This window comes from Taudactylus pleione, unplaced genomic scaffold, assembly GCF_031769625.1.
Source record: "Taudactylus pleione unplaced genomic scaffold, aTauple2 ptg000533l, whole genome shotgun sequence".
Classification (NCBI taxonomy): domain Eukaryota; kingdom Metazoa; phylum Chordata; class Amphibia; order Anura; family Myobatrachidae; genus Taudactylus; species Taudactylus pleione.
The window spans coordinates 4,405,773-4,424,206 of NW_028284935.1; the positions used below are offsets into that span (position 1 = coordinate 4,405,773).

The 18,434-nt window shown below is 45.7% G+C and overlaps 1 protein-coding gene and 1 long non-coding RNA gene across 2 annotated transcripts in view; one reads left to right on the forward strand and one right to left on the reverse strand.

The window, feature by feature from the left end:
• Positions 1-4,950, reverse strand: part of LOC148501138 (uncharacterized) — a 43,117-nt gene extending 38,167 nt beyond the window's left edge. Inside the window, exon 1 of the long non-coding RNA XR_015870083.1 lies at positions 4,893-4,950. This is a non-coding gene — a long non-coding RNA (uncharacterized LOC148501138). The remainder of the gene's footprint in view (positions 1-4,892) is intronic.
• Positions 1-18,434, forward strand: part of GFRA4 (GDNF family receptor alpha 4) — a 482,549-nt gene that overhangs the window by 445,339 nt on the left and 18,776 nt on the right. The window contains exons 3-4 of the mRNA XM_088450886.1: positions 2,302-2,580; positions 6,345-6,425. Of these exons, the coding sequence (XP_088307012.1) occupies positions 2,302-2,580; positions 6,345-6,425 (360 nt within the window). The remainder of the gene's footprint in view (positions 1-2,301; positions 2,581-6,344; positions 6,426-18,434) is intronic.

Genomic DNA, 18,434 nt, shown 5'->3' on the forward strand with positions numbered 1-18,434 from the left:
GGTCAGCTTAACAAATTATTGCAATGTTTTGGAACCAACATTCCCTATGTTCAAAGGAGTTGCAGTTTGAAAAGCATGTGAGTGCCGAGTTTGTATGATATTTTTTATGTAGATGGTGCGGTCACATGCCAAGGGCACACCAGATGGTTGAGTGCCGTGGATTAAGCCTGTCGTGTCTATGTATATATTATATATATATATATATATATATATATATAAACAAAGCGACAGGCCGGCACTCCAAAATGTTAAACATGTACTTGCCCAGGTGCCATCTCAGGACCAAGTTCCAAGCCCCAAAATATTCCCACAGAAGAGCGGCACTCCAGGGTCATTCAATCACAGATACAGGATACCAAGTCCACGATAATTCAACGTTTCGGTTTATTCAACCTTTCTCAAGAATACGTATTCTTGAGAAAGGTTGAATAAACCGAAATGTTGAATTATCGTGGACTTGGTATCCTGTATCTGTGATTGAATGACCCTGGAGTGCCTCTCTTCTGTGGGAATATATATATATATATATATATATATATATAATACATACACACACCTTGTGTGTTACTGATTAGCACTGATGTATTAACCCAGGTCGCAGTTACGCGTTGATCTCTAATGTTTTTAGATTTTACAGTAGGGGGTGCATTCCTAATATTTTATAGCATTTTTTTGTGGGGGGGGGGGGGGCAGGGGGCGGTACAAAATTTTCAGCAGTGGTCTGAAAGGATTTAATGCATAAGGGGTAAGGGCTAATGTGCTCCATTTTTCAATTCAGGAATGTCGTATGCATAAGTATTCAGACCCCTGTGATGTAGCAAATTTTAATTGACGCAGTTGAGAAAATCCCTCTAAGGGAACGATTCAGTTCTCGGCGACATCACCACCCTGCCTGGCTGCGCAAATTACCGCTTATTACGATAAGGAATCTTCACTCACCTTTAATGGATGCCAGGAAAAAAAGAGCAAAGACTCGTTGCTAATGACACGGCACATCGCCAAGGACTTAATCGCCCCATAAGGAGGATAAATGGCTAGTCTAGAATACTCTTGTGCTACATGGTGTCCTTTTCTTACCTGGATAAAAATGGTTACAAAAAAAAAAAGTAGCATTCTGCTGCCACACCTACAGATGGAGCAGACTTTACTTCACAGTTTGCTGTATACAGTATGGCTGGGCAGGTGTAGCAGCAACCTTCCATTCATCCCAATGGGAATAGCTAATTGATGAAATCTGGCCAGCTACGGCCTTATTAAAGGTGCATACACATGTAACGATTGTGTAACCAACTATTATCTGTCAGATTTTCGTTCAGATTTTCCCTTGAAAAGTGAACGATTTTTTTAAGTGTAATGAACGATTTTTACAACGATGAACGAAAAATGTTCCTTCCCTTAATAAAAATCGTTATGTTGGACAGTCTGAAATGAACTACAAACAGGAGCACGCTTGAACGATTTTCGTTCATTGTTATAACTCAGAAACCGAACGATTTTTTGAACGATTGAATGATAACGACGTCGTTATAGTTAAATCGTCCAAAAAATCGTTACGTGTTTACGCACCTTTACTTTTATCCCACCTGATCTATCTTAAAGTCCTTATTTTTCCAAAGGTCTCCAGAATGAAAAAGGATTTAGAAAATATCCACTTTATATTTGGACAAAGGGGGTCATTCAGACACACTCGCGAGCGGCAGTACGCTCGCAAGTGGGTCGATGTTCCCCACTGCGCATGCGCATGACGGAGGGAGCTCCGTCGTGCGCATGCGCGAGACCCGGCGAGCGACGGGCTTTCCATCGCTCGGGGTCTCGCACCAAAGGGGGCGTGCTGTCGATGTTGATTGACAGCACGCCTCCTTTGGTGGGCGTGCCGGCCAGACGGAGGCGTTACCATGGGAACGCCTACCGTCTGAAGCCGGCCCCACTGACATCACTAGTGATGTCAGTGGGAGTGATTTTGGCTCTGATAGAGCCAAAATCACTCCAGGCCTTGCGGCTGGGAAACCCGACCGCAGGGTTTCCCTCGCAAGTCCGATGGTCGCGATGGTCAAGACCATCGTGACCATCTTTTTGCACGCTCGTATATGCTGTGGGTGGTGACCCACAGCTATACGAGCGTCCAGGAGGACGCTCCATTTTAATGGAGGAGGGCCCTGATTCAGAGCGAGCGCTCTGGTCAGAGCGTCCGGCTCTGAATCAGGGCCAAAGTCGACAGTATCCGGTTCCTATCTATAGCCATGACACTTGTGCAGGTTTGATTGAGATTCTAATTTATTTATCATTTCTGCTTATTTCCAGATAGGACAGCGGGAGCCACCACTACTAGCAGAGACTGTCTACAGGCCGGGGAAGCCTGCAAGAACAATCCCGGCTGCAGCTTCAATTTACGAACACTGCGCCAGTGCATAGCAGGGAATGGTGCCAACAAGCTGGCGCCCAACGCCAAGAACCAGTGCAAACGCACCGTGGACGCTCTCCACTCCAGCCAGCTGCACGGCTGCAAGTGCAAACGAGGGATGAAGAAGGAGAAGAACTGCTTGAATATATATTGGAGTATTCACCACACCCTGATGGAAGGTCAGTATGGATTCCGGCTGGGACTGTGGGGCAGATGTACTAAAGCCTTGGAGAGAGATAAAGTGGATGGAGATAAAAGGGGGTCTATGTACTAAGCCTTGGAGAGAGATACAGTGGACGGAGGTGAATAACCAACCAATCAGCTCCTAACTGTCACATTACAGGCTGTGTTTGAAAAATGACAGTTAGGAGCTGATCGGTTGGTACTTTATCTGCGTCCACTTAATCTCTTTCCAAGGCTTAGTACATAGACCACAAAGTACCAACCAATCAACTCCTAACTGTCAGTTTACAGGCTGTGTTTGAAAAATGACAGTTAGGAGCTGATTGGTTGGTACGTTATCTCTCTACAACGCTTATTACATCTCCTTCTAACTGTATTATAGTGATGATTTATTTCCATCACTTGCAGGAAGTGTCGCCGGCTGATCAGTTTAGTGCAGTGTTAGGGGTCTATTATTGCCGTATTGTAGAATGTTCTTCCCGTTGTACCACAAGTAATAGACCATGACAGCAAGAGTAATGAAATCCAAACACTTTTGTCAGCCTGTTTGCTAGGGGCCCCCCTGGTATAACAAATTATGTGGATGTGACATAATAGAGTAGCTAAGGAGCATATGGCAGAGTGATCACAGGAACCCAGCCCCGATAGTCGTCTACAGCTGCAGTTTCATTATTAAGGTGCCATCCCTAGAATCCTGTGTCCAGGGAATTACATATGGGTCCAGTTGAGTTTCTCGCTCCGTCGGTAAAGGAAACATCCACTTACGTAGATCTGGTTTAAACGGATCCTTCCTTCAAGCCATCTGGTTTGGTTTGCAAGGTAAATTCCCCAGAGAAGGGGTGCAGCTACTGATCACTGCAGTTGAGCAACAAATGTACAGTATGTTTGAAAATCAGAATCTCTCGTGCAATTTGATTTAAAAAAAAAGTGCACATTGCGGGGTAAATTCTGCATTGTGCGAGCTGTGCATTCTTTTGTGATAGCAGTTTAAGGGGTCTATTTACTAAGCAGTGCTAGGAGACAGAGTGAAAAGTGATAAGGTGCCAGCCAATCAGCTCCTAACTGTCATTTTTGAAACACAGCCTGTGACATGGCAGTTAGGAGCTGATTGACTGGTACCTTATCATTTTTCACTCTGTCTCCTAACACTGCTTAGTAAATAGACCCCTAAGTTTCAGTGATCACCTCTGTAGGAAATGGTCATCAGGGCCGCCTAGAGTTTGGACCGGGGCAGCGTGGATACTTTATAATGTTGCACACCTCCACGTGGCACGGGGACCTTGGTAGCAGTATCACAGGTGGGCGTGATAATGCCTTCTCTGCGCTCCTGGGCTCTTTCAATCTATCCTTGCCCATCCCCCCCTCGACTTTCCCGGTGGCCATAAGAAACCTACAGTATAGACTATTAGATTAGGGTCTGTGGCTTGATGCATTCTTGCCAACTCTCCCTGATTGTCAAGAAGACTCTCTGAAATAATAGCAAACTCCCTGAAGAGTCTAGCAATCTCCCCGATTGCACCTTACCCCAATTATGTAGCTGTTATATACTTGGGAAAAAGATACATACATTCAAATGGTATAATCAGAGCCATTTATCTGCGATAGTTATAAGGCACAATGATCCCTATGGCTACATGCATTTTCATATAGGTTTCTCCTGGGCACTAGCCCTGAAAAGTATCAGTGTGTTTTCCTCAACAAGTAGATCTTACTAATTGCTTTATGGCTCATTAACATTTGGATGTCAGTCAGTATTATGACACGCCTCTCAGATGTAGCAGGACACGCCCACTTTACCACCACGCTCATAGGTGCTGTGGGCCTGATTCAATCAACATCGACAGCAGGCCCCCTTTGGTGCGAGATCCGGAGCGATGGAGAGCCCGTCGCTCGCCGGGTCTCGCGCATGCGCAGTGGGGGAACATCGACCCGCTTGCGAGCGTCTGAATGACCCCCTGTTTTCACAATCTCCCTGAAATGCTTTTTCAAAAGTAGGCAAGTATTGCTTTGATGTCTGATATTCCGGATTAATTATTAAGCCACATCTGTGTTGCTGGAAACAAATCATATTTGTTTATTTTTGTTGCATATTAATCTCTGTATATTTTATATTGCCTTTTCCTGTGTTTGCAAAGCCTGCAGCGTGGGGATTCAGGATGTGACGGAGACAACGTGTAGGGGAGTTACAGTATGTTAGAGGGTGGTGTGCAGGGAATGGGGACATGTTAATAGTATGTTGCACTGCATGGTAGGATGTTGCAGGAACGAGCAATGACTTGTGTAGCACGTATATGTATTTCTCGCATACCTGGTTATTAGCGCGCAGAGTCTGTGGATTTAAAAGCTGGGCTTGAGGCCAGGCTATGTCTGGCAGTCTTTGTCACGCTGCTGACTTTATGCAAAACACCCCACACACCTGCTAGTCATTCCAGCACTGCCAATTAATTAGCTACTTATCATGGAGGCTATTTAAACCAGTGTAGGGCAATGGGAAGTAACTGGGGGAAAGAAAAAAAAAAATCTAAATTTTACTCTTAAAATACATCTATATAGTTTTTTATATTTTCTGTTTTTCAGGTAAGTCCTGCCCTATAGCTAGACATTTATAAATTAAAAAGAATACTTTTTTAAAAAGTTTACACCAACTTTGGGTATTGCGAGCAAAAACAGGCGAATTATGTAATTTTTTTTTTTATAACAATTTTTATTTATTTATTTTATAATTTTTTTGTTTTTGATCTAACAAAAAGTTGCACAATGTGAAAACTCATTCCGATATATTAAATGCCCCCCCAAGAGTCCAGTTTGCAGCTATAACCTGGATATCTTTTGAGCTTCCTTTAACTATGTGCTCTCTTTGGTAGAATTTATGTCGCCTATTCCTCAGATTCTGCTAGACATGATGACAGAGCATTGGGCGCTGGCCATAGACAGAGGACAGCACGCGGCCAATGTCTTCGAATTTGAATGGAGTAGCCCAAGTTGCTTCTCCTGATATCCTTTTTCAAAGCCTCTGATCTTGACATGGCGGTGGGGTGATCACAGAGCCAGAACGTCTATCCTCGGATTCCGCTTTGGGCCCAGTGGGTACTGATTGACCCAGATTACTCTAAGCAGTTTTATATGTGTTTATCTGACAAATGGAAGAGAGGAAAAGGTCAAAGAACCAGCGTCTTGCCTAGGGTCGTGTGGCATCATAGTCAGGTTCTAGGTGGTCATAGTCACAGTACTTGATATTTTTGAACCACTGAAGATGGCTTTGTTATCAGTGTCATCATTATTCCACTCCATGCTGTAATTCGCGCCATTGCTCCGCGTGGGGACCATGACTCAATTCACATCAGGGCCACGCCCACACGAAGAGGAATTGGAAGGGGAGTCCAGGTGGGTGGCCTAGGTTTCAGAGAGGACACCTCAAAATGAAGAAGGCTCCTGGACATTCCATGAGAGTTGGCAAATAGGCTCTGTAGCCTGGCATCCGGGCCCATACAATCACTATCCACAGTGCATCCTATAACTGATATTTTAGCTTACCCGGCAAAGCATTCGCTATCTCTGTCCCTGTCTGTAGTAACCTCCCAAAAAATATTTACGAGGAGTCTTCGTTTTAAGAAAGAGAAGTGAATCAGCCGGGAAGTAATGTCCCCAGGTCCGGTGCTTCACTCACCTCAGGCCGGTTTCACTTGAATGTATTACTTGTGGAGGGGGGGCTGACAATGGTGAATCTCAGTAACGCTGTCTTCCTCTGTTTTGTTTTTAGGTGTAAGTGTCTTAGAGAGTTCACCATATGAATCATTTGTGAGGGGGTTTGACTACGTGAGACTGGCTTCCATCACAGCAGGTAACTATACCCTTCTTGTCCAATGCGCTTATCATCGCACAAGCCTTTGCATAGCGAACCTTGCTTAATAAGTATCACGGTGGCGCTCGTTCCGCTGCAATACCTGTGCTGATATCGCTCACAATGGCGTCAATTGATTAAAATCAGTTCCAAAAAACGTTATTTCATAAATTTACATTTATATATATTTGTCAGATTTTTACATTAAATGTATTTATTTTATTTATTTTTTTCTTCTTCTTCTGAGAGCCAAAATCTTCCAGCTCTTACCCCTCTGGGCCAGTATCGAAAAAGTGTTGCTCAGTCACCGTGATAGGTTGCAATAAGCAAATCTGACCAGCGTAAGGGGCTCATTAATAGATAAGATAGTAAGTAATATTAGGCCCGGCGGCCATGTGCGATCCTTCTTATAGACCCCCAATCACTTCCGGAGCACTTAGGAACAGACGTCATGGCAACCATACTCCAAGTGCATTTGTCAGCATGGCTAATAGCAATCACATTAATTACTATTGGACGATCATACGGCAATGATCTTATTTTGGCGCTGCAGACGTGCTGATATCAGGCCAGTGTAAAATACGCAAGATGCATTGGAATAAACACCTGTGTTGTATACTACAATAAGTAAATGTATTAAATATTTCCTTAATGTAAATGGAGATATTGGCCCTCATTCAGAGCCGTACGCTCTGAGCAGAGCGCACGCTCTGAATGAGGGCCGGGCTCCATTTTCATGGAGCGTCCTCCTGGACGCTCGTATAGCTGTGGGTCACCACCCACAGGCTATACGAGCGTGCTTTGTGATGGCCGCGATGGTCGAGACCATCGCGACCATCGAATTTGCGAGCCGGAGCCTGCGGTTGAGGTTTTCAACCGCAGGCTCCGGAGTGATTTTGGCTCTATCAGAGCCAAAATCACTCCCACTGACATCACTAGTGATGTCAGTGGGCCGGCTTCTGACGGGAGGCGTTCCCGTGGGAACGCCCCCGTCAGGGAGGCACGCCCCCGGCACGCCCACCAAAGGGGGCGTGCTGTCAATCAACATTGACAGCAGGCCCCCTTTGATCGGACACAACGAGCGAAGGACTTTCCTTCGCTCGTCGCGTCTGGCGCATGCGCACGACGGAGCTCCCTCCGTCGTGCGCATGCTCAGTGTATAACATCGACCCACTTGCGAGCGGACAGCCGCTCGCGAGTGGGTCTGAATCAGGCCCATTATTTCTATAACTTTCCTTATTTTAAGAGGTTTGCATTATATAAAGTATATTACTTGTCTGCTAATGTAACTTGCACAGTTATATACATACAGTATTACTGTGCAAAATTACTCACTCTGCTTTCCTAGAGTATTTAACTTTAATATAATCGGCAGCCATAGACCTTCTACAGTGATGTCCATGTAAAATATATTTCCATAATTGATTATATGTTACTCTCATCCAGTAATTGCCGTACACTGATAGCAGAGGCGAATGGTTGCAGCAGGATGCCTGCACCGTGACTGTCAGCCGACGTGACGCCTTTTCTTCTGTGCGCCTTAAGGGTCTGGGGAATGTGGGACCATCGCTTGGTCAGTCAGGGACATTTGCCCTCTGCACAGTGCAGAAGTTGTGGCGGTCCCTGACAGCAGGGGGGTGCGCAGGGTCAATAATATCAGGCGCCTGCCTACGGTAATGCAGCCAAGTGTTTCATATCTAAATTAAATTAGCTAGCAAGTCTTTCTGTAGTTATATATATATATATATATATATATATACACACACACAGAAAGAAGGAAAAAAGAGCACCTAATAGTGTGTATTGAGATTAGTTCCACCCAATAAGTGGTTAGTTTAACAGAGATAATCCTTATCTGATTCTTGTTTCTTCAGTCACATCACCCAATATGGCAATCAGCATATGCAAAACTGAACCAATCAGCTCCTAACTGTGACTTTACAGGCTGTGCTTGAAAAATGACAGCTAGGAGCTGATTGGTTGGTACTTTATCTCAGTCTACTTCATTCTCGCCAAGGCTTAGTACATAGACCCCAGTGTGCACTGTCTGTTACGCAAACACTACAGTAATATAACAAGAATATAATATCACAACCATACTCTGTAACCTCATAGTCCTAAGAAACACATATTACAGATGATTGTAAAGTATTAAAAAGAAATAAAATTTATTCTGACCGTGAATTAAAATAGTAAGTAGTACAAAAACATAAAACAATGAGCACTTATCTGTCCATAGCGGAACTGTAGGTCAAGGGTCACAGCCCCAATTTCATCAAGTATATCTAACAGATGAAACGCGTTGGGTCTGTAACCCTGGACCTAGCAATCCTCTATGGACAGATAAGTGCTCATTGCTTTATGGCGTTGTACGTGTGCTACTTACTGTTTTAATTCACAGTCAGAATAAATTTTATTTGTTTTTATTACTTTACAAGCATCTGTGATTTGTGTTTCTTGGGACTAGGAGGTTCCTAAATATGGTTGTGATATTTTATTCTATTTTGGTTATATTACCGTATTGTTTTCTTAAAAGACAGTGCACACAGTGTTTTATTTATTTTTATTTTTACATATGCTAATTTCTATATTGGGTCATGTGACTGAAGAAACAAGAGTAAGATAAGGATATTCTTTTAAACTAACCACTTATTGGGTGGAACTAATCTCAATACACACTATTAGGCGCTGTTTTTACCCTCTTTCTGTGCTACAGAGTATAAATTTGTATGTGACTCACCATCACATGTTCTTGGGTAAGAGCTGACACTCACATACTGAGTGAGGAGTGTTTTTAGAACATTGCTTAAATTTGGGATTGGATACTCTATGAATTAGGTGTTTCTGAATACCTGAGTGCCTAATTGTTCCCCCTATAAACTATATATATATATATATATATATATATATATATAAATAAGTAGGTAAAATATGTATTGAACACATCAACATTTTGCTCAGTAAATATATTTGTAATGGGGCTATTGTAATGAAATTTTCATCAAATGTCAGCAACAACCCATGCAATCCACACATTCAATATATGTATATATAATATATATATTGTTTTTCTATAGCTTCACCCCCAGTAGCTCCACCCACAGTTCCTGAACCTAGTTTTTCCAGAAAAATAGCCTGGTGACTATCATTCATGTAGGGAAGTCCCCAGGGGCGTATTAATGCCAGAGGGGGCCCATGTGGTCACTTTTGAAGCATGAAAGTGCAAATCCGCATGGCAAATGCTCTCCTGTATTGGCAGACACTTAGGGCTGATTTGGAGTTGTGTGCTGCGAGTACCTGTCCTTCCCTTAGGGTACAGCCTTGCGTCTGAGTGTGCAAGGACCAGATTAAATATTGGGATTATTTCAGTAAGACTAAGTGCAGATGGGGGGCATTGCACTCCAGACCCTATCTCTGCTGCCACTGGTCTGAAAAGACAATAATTGAAGGAAGATCCCAGCCACAACATGTGTTGCTCGTATCAACCAATAAGATTATAGATGTGATTTTATATAGTGTGCTAGATAGATTATAGCTAGAAGCTGATTGGTTACTGTGGACACTTTCATTTTTCAGAAGGTTTGATAAATTTCCCTCCCCAGCTGCAGCTCACACTCATGTCATAGCGGACTATTCTGTACCAAGCAATGACTTTTGTACCAGAGCTGAGTGAAATCACAAAGGCTGTTTATGATGTTTGCCAGCCACATGATCAGATGATGCATCTCATCCTTTGGCATTTCAACACTGAATGTAAGCATTGTACGGTGCTTCCTTGTTGGGAAAATATGAATATGCAAGGCTCACACCTAGGGGGTATATTTACTAAAGTGCGGGTTTATAAAAGTGGAAATGTTGCCCATAGCAACCAAATGAGATTCTACTTATCATTTATTTTCTAACACCTTCTAGTAGACAATAGCTAGAATCTGGTTGCTATGGGCAACATCTCCACTTCTAGAAACTAGGCTCCAATCAATGTGTTTCAGAGTCTTCATGTCCATATATTGTGACACAGTTAGGTTAGGGGGTCCCTCTCCTGGGTAGAGGACTCCTTCCTTACCCACACACACAGCAGCAGGGAAGCAGCACACCAGTCTGGATGCAAGTACAAGCTGGTCGGTGGCAGTCTTTATTGTACAATGTCAGAAATAACATAAAGAAAACATAAACATAAATCCTAGCCCTGTCGGGGCACTAACTTCACAGGTAGTTCCCTCACTACCAGAACCTGGCAGGGCCTAATGCGCTCACCAGCAACAAAAGCACAGCACAACACTCACAGTTAGGTTTTCAAGTGTCTCTGAGCAAACTCCCTGTCTGCTCTTCCAGGTGAGACAATCAGCCCTCAACACACTAGGCTTATATTGGCCACTCTCAGGTGGAAACCCTAACAAGCCTGTTACCAGGCTGCGAGAACCAAAACCTGGAGTGGCCGTGGGTGGAGCCCTCCCTCTCCTCTCACCCACAACCCCCAGGTCCCAAACCGGCTTTTTAAAAAGCCGAGACTCAAGCCTGCTACACTGCAGACTTTCTCCTGGGGATTTTATACACATAGGACAGGAATCTGGGATAAATGTCCCTGTCACAGACCACTTTACCAGTGATCCTATCACAATATATATATATATAGATTTGTGCATGTGTGCTTGTATCCTAATCCTATACTAGGTATATTTCTCACATCATTCCTAGCTTTCCCAGTTCAGGTTTTCATAGCTGTTTCTGAGCAAAGTCTCACAGATGAATAATTACATTTCTGCCTGTACTTGTGGGATGTCAGACTCTGCTGGAAGGGATGTGCTCGGCACAGCACTGACAGGCAGCTCTATAAATCCACAAAGCAGGAGGCCAGGACGGCTCTGGCACTGGGACTCCGGAGAGATCAGCTAATTCATTCTGCAAACCACCCAGCGAGTTGGAGAGGCAAATACTGGGATGACATCAACCTTAAAAGTACCAAGTCAGCCAAGATCCTCGTAGCACTTTACTATATAACATCTGCTTTCAATGATCAAAACCTCCTCCCTCGGGGGGTGTTAAAATCCGCATGTGCAACCCCGTTTTACGCAGGAGGCTGTAGATTTATGCGCTGCGAACACTTCCTTTCAGGCAACACATTGGAGGAGCAGGCACTGAGGAAATCTTCCCATGATGGTGGATGATGGATGGAGATATTAAGTGACCAGCTGTCCCTGTTCCGAGGGGCTTGCTCAAGGAAAAAGATATTGCAACAGTCAGAAATGATTTTATTTCATGCTAAAAGCAGAATCACTGGGAGCGTCGGGGGGGGGGGGTCCGCTGGGATTGTGGAGGTCCAACGATTTAAAGGAGCACCGTTACACAGTGGGGGTAGCGCCTTGTTGACACCTAGCTAAAAATTATCCTCACAGCCAAAGAAAATATTTGCTGTGTATGTCGGCTTTGAATAGAGCAGTATTACCGGTACACAGTTGGTGTGGTTGTGGCATTACACATTACTGCAATTCAAGTAGTCCAAGCAAGTGGGTGCTATTTACTATGGGAACTAATGCATCAACCTAAAATCTAAGACGTTTGATGATGGAGCTTTGGGCCCGATTCAGACCCGCTCGCTAGATGCATTCGCACGCAGCCAAAGTATGCAAATCCCGCAATCACACAGCAAGGCATTACCACGCCCACTATGTCCTGGCGTGCGATCGCGGTGTGTATTTAGACGCCCACCAGCCTGTCTGAAGACGTCCACTTTCCCTAGTGTTACACGTCCTCTCCAGGAAGTGTATGCAACAATCAGTAACATCGTATACCATCGGAAGCGTATGCAGCACTTGTGGCTGACCATACTCTACCGCAAGCACTGCGAGTGCTTCAGTGTGTAAATCATCCATGTGACGTGTACTATGATGCTGCGTCTTAAATATGCACGCCTCTGAAACGGCGTTAAGACGCTTAGACACGCCTGCCTTCGCACAACCACTCCCCCTTTTCCATCGACCAACCCCAGTCACCACCCACAAACGGCTCGTCCTCGCTCAATCTAGTGATCGCATGGACTGGTTCGCGTACTGCGATGCGTAAGCATGCGCACAATGCAAACATCGCCAGGCTACGTGCGAACGCAGCCTAGTGAACATGTCTGAATCAGGCCCTTTGTTTCCTGTAGGGGATGTAGTTATGAAATCCAAATGCCGGCAAGGGACTTATAATAGGTGTCGAAATACCAACGCCTATCTTAATCCCGACGCTGGAACACCGAAGGACGCCAGCCCGAATGAGATAAATCCGGGGTGTCCTTAGTGTTAGCCGTAGGCTTGATCCGTGCCCTGTGCAGCGAGGTATCCAGACGCCTAAAATCCTGCACACGACCAAAAAGGGGGTGTGACCTAATTATCATAGGTCATGCCCCTAAGTAATGCTATTTGTGGGCGTGTCCGTATGGCACTCCTCCGTTTAACGTCAGGCTGGGGGCGAGCCGAGCACTACGTCAGTAGCTGGGATGCCCCCAGCTCTCTCCCTGCATTGAATGGGTGCTTGCGCGCCATCCATTCTTGTTCTCAGGGGCCGGAAATTAGATCTTGGCGGTCAGTTCTAACTCTTGGCAATGTGTCAGTGATTTTGGCCTCCAAAATGTTGAGCGGATGGTGAATAAATGTCCACCTTAGTGTGATATCAAATAACTGCTGACCATAACAGATAAACTGTACAATATTTCATGGCTGTAAGAAAATAATTGAACTTTCTGTAGTGCAGTCGCTGCTTACCTAACATACTACACTATTTGATATAACATAATCCTTCTGAATATATGGAATACAGATTGTAGTGTGAAATTATCGACTGAATTTGCATTGCTCTAACAGGGCTCGCCCCCAGCCTGACGTTAAATCACAGGGATTTACTACAAATCCCTTGCAGGGACAGAGCTTGCGAGAAAGCTCTGTCCCTGCGAATCCCCTCCAGAGCCTTATCACGGTATTTTCGCAAAAAATACCGTGACAAAGTGCCCACGCATGCGCCGACCGGCCGCCGCTGCTACCCCCTCCCCCGGTGCTAAGCTCCGCCCCCCGTGGTCACGGACCCCCCCGTGACACCCCCTCTCCCTTAATTACACTTACCTGCATGATTCGGGCCTCCGGTGATGTTCTCAATGCCTCCGATCAGGTGATCTCCCATACTGCACTGGAACCCGATCACCTAATGACTGGGCCGCAGTGCACTATGGGAGGCCAACTGACCGAGGGGAAGACATCCCCGGAGGCCCGATCACCGGTCCCTGGAGTCAGGTAAGTAAAATATTTTTTTTGACAATTTTTTTTTCTTTTTTTTTACAGTAATCAGCTTGCGGTCTGTTTAGACGGGAAGCAATCGGGAAGCCGACTGCCTAAATACCGGCAGCCGGCTTCCCGACTGTCATATCCCGGCAAGGGTGAAATGGCGGGCGTCTAGATGTAGACGCCCGCATTTCCCCGACGCCGGGAGACCGGCGCCCGGCATCCCGATCGTAGAGATGCCGGGCACCGCGAGCGGACAGCCGTGGGGAGGGGGAGGGTTAGGTTTAGGGCTCCCGGGGGGGACTTAGGGTTAGGCACCACCCCGGGAGGGTTAGGGTTAGGCTAGGGGGAGGGAGGGTTAGGGTTAGGCACCCCCGGGGGGGACTTAGGGTTAGGCACCGGGGAAGGGGGTGGTTAGGGTTAGGCACTTAGAGGGGGGATTAGGGTTAGGCACTTGGGGGGGAAGTTAGGGTTAGGCACCCCTAAGGAGGGTTAGGGGGGTTAGGTTAGGTAAGTAAATACTTACCTATCCACGATCGGGATTTCCAGCGCTGTCGGGCTTCCGCTGCTTCTAACTCTGCTCTTGTCGGGCTGCCGCTGACGGGAATCGAACCGCCGGCCGCATGGCATACCCATTCCGTTTAGACCACACAGCTGATTACTGGGACCGACTCCCGGCTCTGCTCTCCCCGTTAGAGCAGAGTAGGAGGCCGGTAACCAGGGGAGACCCTGGATAACGCCACCTCCAGGTGGCGTTATTATCACAGGGCTTTGCCCGGTATTTTTTTACAATTTATTTTTAGTAACTTTGGCCGGATCACATTTCCCATTCCAGTTATGGGAAATGTGATTTGCTTACTAAAAATAAGTGATACTTAGGGGTTGGAGTAGAATTTTACGAATTCTACTCCAATTGCCCTGTAATAACTATAGGTGATACTAAAATAATGTGAAAAGGGTGTGAAAACACAAAACAGCCTTTATCACTTTATTTTAGTCAAAATAATGTTAATAAATAGAGCCCAGAATCACTATTGAAATAATTAACTCCACCTGTGGATCATTAAAATGAGTCAGTGAGTAATGAATACACCTGTGCACCTGCTGGGTGACCTGGAAAACGTGACCTGTGTGGGGTCCTGAGGACGGAGTTTGAGAACCTCTGCTCTGCATGATAGTAGTTGGCATATATGGGTTATTTGGTGAGATGTATTATATCATTTTATGGTAAATTGTTTTGAAAAATTTAATTTTCTGATGTTTTATCAGTGTTAATTTTGATAAGGATTTTAAATTTAGTTTAAGTCTAAGCTATGGAAAGTGATAAAGTGGAGAGTGATAAACTACCAGCCATTCAACTCCTAACTGTCATGTTACAGACTGTGGGGCCTATGTATCAATCCGTTTTTTACATAAAATTATGCAGAAACTGCAGTTTCTGCATAATTTTATGTATCGATCCTATGTATTAATGGCACAGTGCAGGAGATTTCACAGAAATCTCTGGGAAAGTGCTAATTTGCACTTCAGATCACAGCCCCCATTATTATCAATGGGGTCTATGATCTGACACCTATGTACTAAACTCCAAAATTCTTTTCGGAGTTTAGCCCCAGTAGTTTACACTATCTTTCGATCTCTCCCTCTGCAGTCCCCGGCCAGTCCAGGAAGCTGACGCTGTGCGCATTCGCAGTGTCAGCTTCCCCCGGGGAAGTCTTTGAAAGACTTCTCCGAAATGCTGGTGATATAACGCACGGGGACAGTGGTTACCGCAACCGCTGTCCCTTCGAGTTCCTGGTAGTACATTACATAGCCGGGATATTTTTATTAAAAATGAAAATATCCCCAGTGAGTTGGAGTGTTAATAATCGCGGCGTTTGAAAAATGACAGGAGCCGATTGGTTGGTACTTTATCACTATCACTATCACTTTATCACTATCCAGTTTATGACTGTCCAGAGCTTAATACATCTGCCCCTTAAGGGCCTATTTTATTAATATTATTTTTACTAAAATAAAGTGAAAAAGGGTGTTTTCAAACCTTTTCCATATTATTTTAGTATCACATAAATTTACTAAAGGGCAATTGGGGTAGAATTCGTTAAATTCTTCTCCAAACCCCAAATTATATATATATATATATATATATATATATATATATAAACATTAAATATTTTTTCATGTTATTCTTTACAAGAGTTGTGCTGGATTTTTGCCCTATATAGGGCTTATTGCTACAAATCCTGTGATCCGTGCACTCCTACATAAGTTTTGAGTGCGACCTAACATTTGCCTCTCTCTCTCTCTATATATATATTATATATATATATATAAAAAAAATTTACCTGCATCCATGGACTAGAGATCTGTGCTCCGGTAATGTCCTCTGGGGCTCCGGTCAGCTGGTCTCCTGGCTCCTGCAATGTGACCCTGGTCAGCTGCTGCATAGAACACAGAGTTTGCCGGAATTTTTGTTATTAAAATGTTCATATTTTCGTTATCGTTACAATTTCGTCCCTAGAAAAAAAATGTTGTCGGCGATTATTTTTAGTAAAAATTTTCGTTGACAAAATGAACACTGTGTTTTACCCCATCACTACGGGATCCCCATATGTATCAAAGATAAGTGCTGCGATCATGCGGCACAGCTGTCCCTATAGGTTGACATGGCACTGCAATGTGGCCTCATGTATCTAGTAGGGATGTGCGCCGGACCATTTTTGCCGGATTTGGATTTGGTTCTAATTCGTCGTCCGGCTTTGGATTTGGATTTGGATTTGCCAAACTGCGGTGACTGGCTTTGGATTTGGATTTGGATTTTTTTACAAAAATTGACAAAAAAAGCTAAAATCACATAAATTGGTCTTTTTTTTCTTCCTAGAGTATTATTACCCTCAATAACATTAATTTCCAGTCAATTTAGACCATATAACAGCTCATAATATTGTTTTCAACATTATTGGCCAAAGGTTGCAGTGAGCTGACTGGTTCCTAAGCGATAGAGCAGCGGCACAACGACACAGACACCACAGTATAAAGCACATCTATGACACATTACCACACAGCAGTGGCAGAAATGAAAAGTAGTGCACCCACCCAGTGGGGTACGGCCAGCAGAGTCACAGTACTTGTTTACATAGTGGGCTACGGCCCAAGGAGTCACAGTGCACAATCTTATTCACATTACACCGCACGTAGGGCCTGATTCACATTACACCATAAGTAGTGTCTCTTATTTATGTTACGACACACAGTAGTGCCCCTTTTGCACAATGCCCACAGTAGTGACCCTTTTACACAATGCCCACAGTAGTGCCCCTTTTACACAATGCCCACAGTAGCGGTGTTCTTTACACAATGCCCCCAGCAGTGGTGCCCCCTATGCAGTCCCCTTAGTAGTAGGGTCCCCTATGCAGTGCCCCCAGTAGAATGCCCCCGATTAGCAGGCCCCCCCAGTAGTATGCCCCCCATTAGCATGCCACCCAGTAGTATGCCCCCCTTTAGCAGGCCCCCCCAGTAGTATGCCCCCCATTAGCAGCCCCCCCCAGTAGTATGGCCCCCCAGTAGTATGGCCCCCCCAGAAGTATGGCCCCCCCTGTAGTATGCCCCCCAGTAGTAGGCTGCCCCCAGTAGCAGGCCCCCCTCAGTAGTAGGCTGCCCCAGTAGTAGCCCCCCCTGTAGTATGGCCCCCCCTGTAGTATGGCCCCCCCAGTAGTAGTAAGCCCCCCCAGTAGTATCCCCCCCCAGTAGTAGTAAGCCCCCAGTAGCAGGCCCCCCTCAGTAGTAGGCTGCCCCAGTAGTAGCCCCCCCTGTAGTATGGCCCCCCCCTGTAGTATGGCCCCCCCAGTAGTAGTAAGCCCCCCCAGTAGTATCCCCCCCAGTAGTAGTAAGCCCCCCCAGTAGTATGGCCCCCCCAGTAGCAGGCCCCTCAGTAGTATGCCCCCCCCAGTAGCAGACCCCCCCAGTAGCAAACCCCCCCCAGTAGTATAGCCCCCCCCAGTAGCAGGCCCCTCAGTAGTATGTACGCCCAGCGCCCAGTAGCAGACCCCCCCCCCAATAGTATAGCCCCCCCCACAGTAGCAGGCCCCTCAATAGTATGGACCCCCAGTAGCAGACCCCCCCAGTAGTATAGCCCCCCCAGTAGCAGACCCCCCCAGTAGTATAGCCCCCCCCAGTAGCGCCCCCGGATCTTTGACAAGTAAAAAAAAAATAATAATAAAACTTACCTGATTCCCCGCTCCCGCGCCGTCCGCTCTGCTGTCACACGCTGCGGAGGGAGCCGGAAGACGGAGCTCATGTGTGAGCTCCAGCCGGCTCCCTCCGTACAGCAGCCAATGAGAGTCTGTGTGACTCTCATTGGCTGCTGTGACAAACACACAGCTGCCGCTGGCGGCTGTGTGTCTGTGTCTGTGTAGGGCAGAGCGCACTGCGCTCTGCCCTACACGCGAGGAGACCTGATGTCGGATTCTCTAGTGAGAATCCGACATCAGGAGGCCGCCGTTCGGCCCCGAACGGGGATCCGAGTCAGGCGGTGAACACCCGAACAGGGTTCGGGTGGACTCGGATCCCCAATGTTCGGAGCGGTTCGGATTCCACAGAATTCGAACCGCTCATCTCTAGTATCTAGTACTAGAAAGCATAGCTTTTTGTAGCTTGGGCTCGATAGCTAACGCCACCATCAGATGGCATTAAAAATTATAGGCTACAATACCGCAAAGTGGCCCGGAGTGGGACCAAAGTGGCTACTAGCATCTCC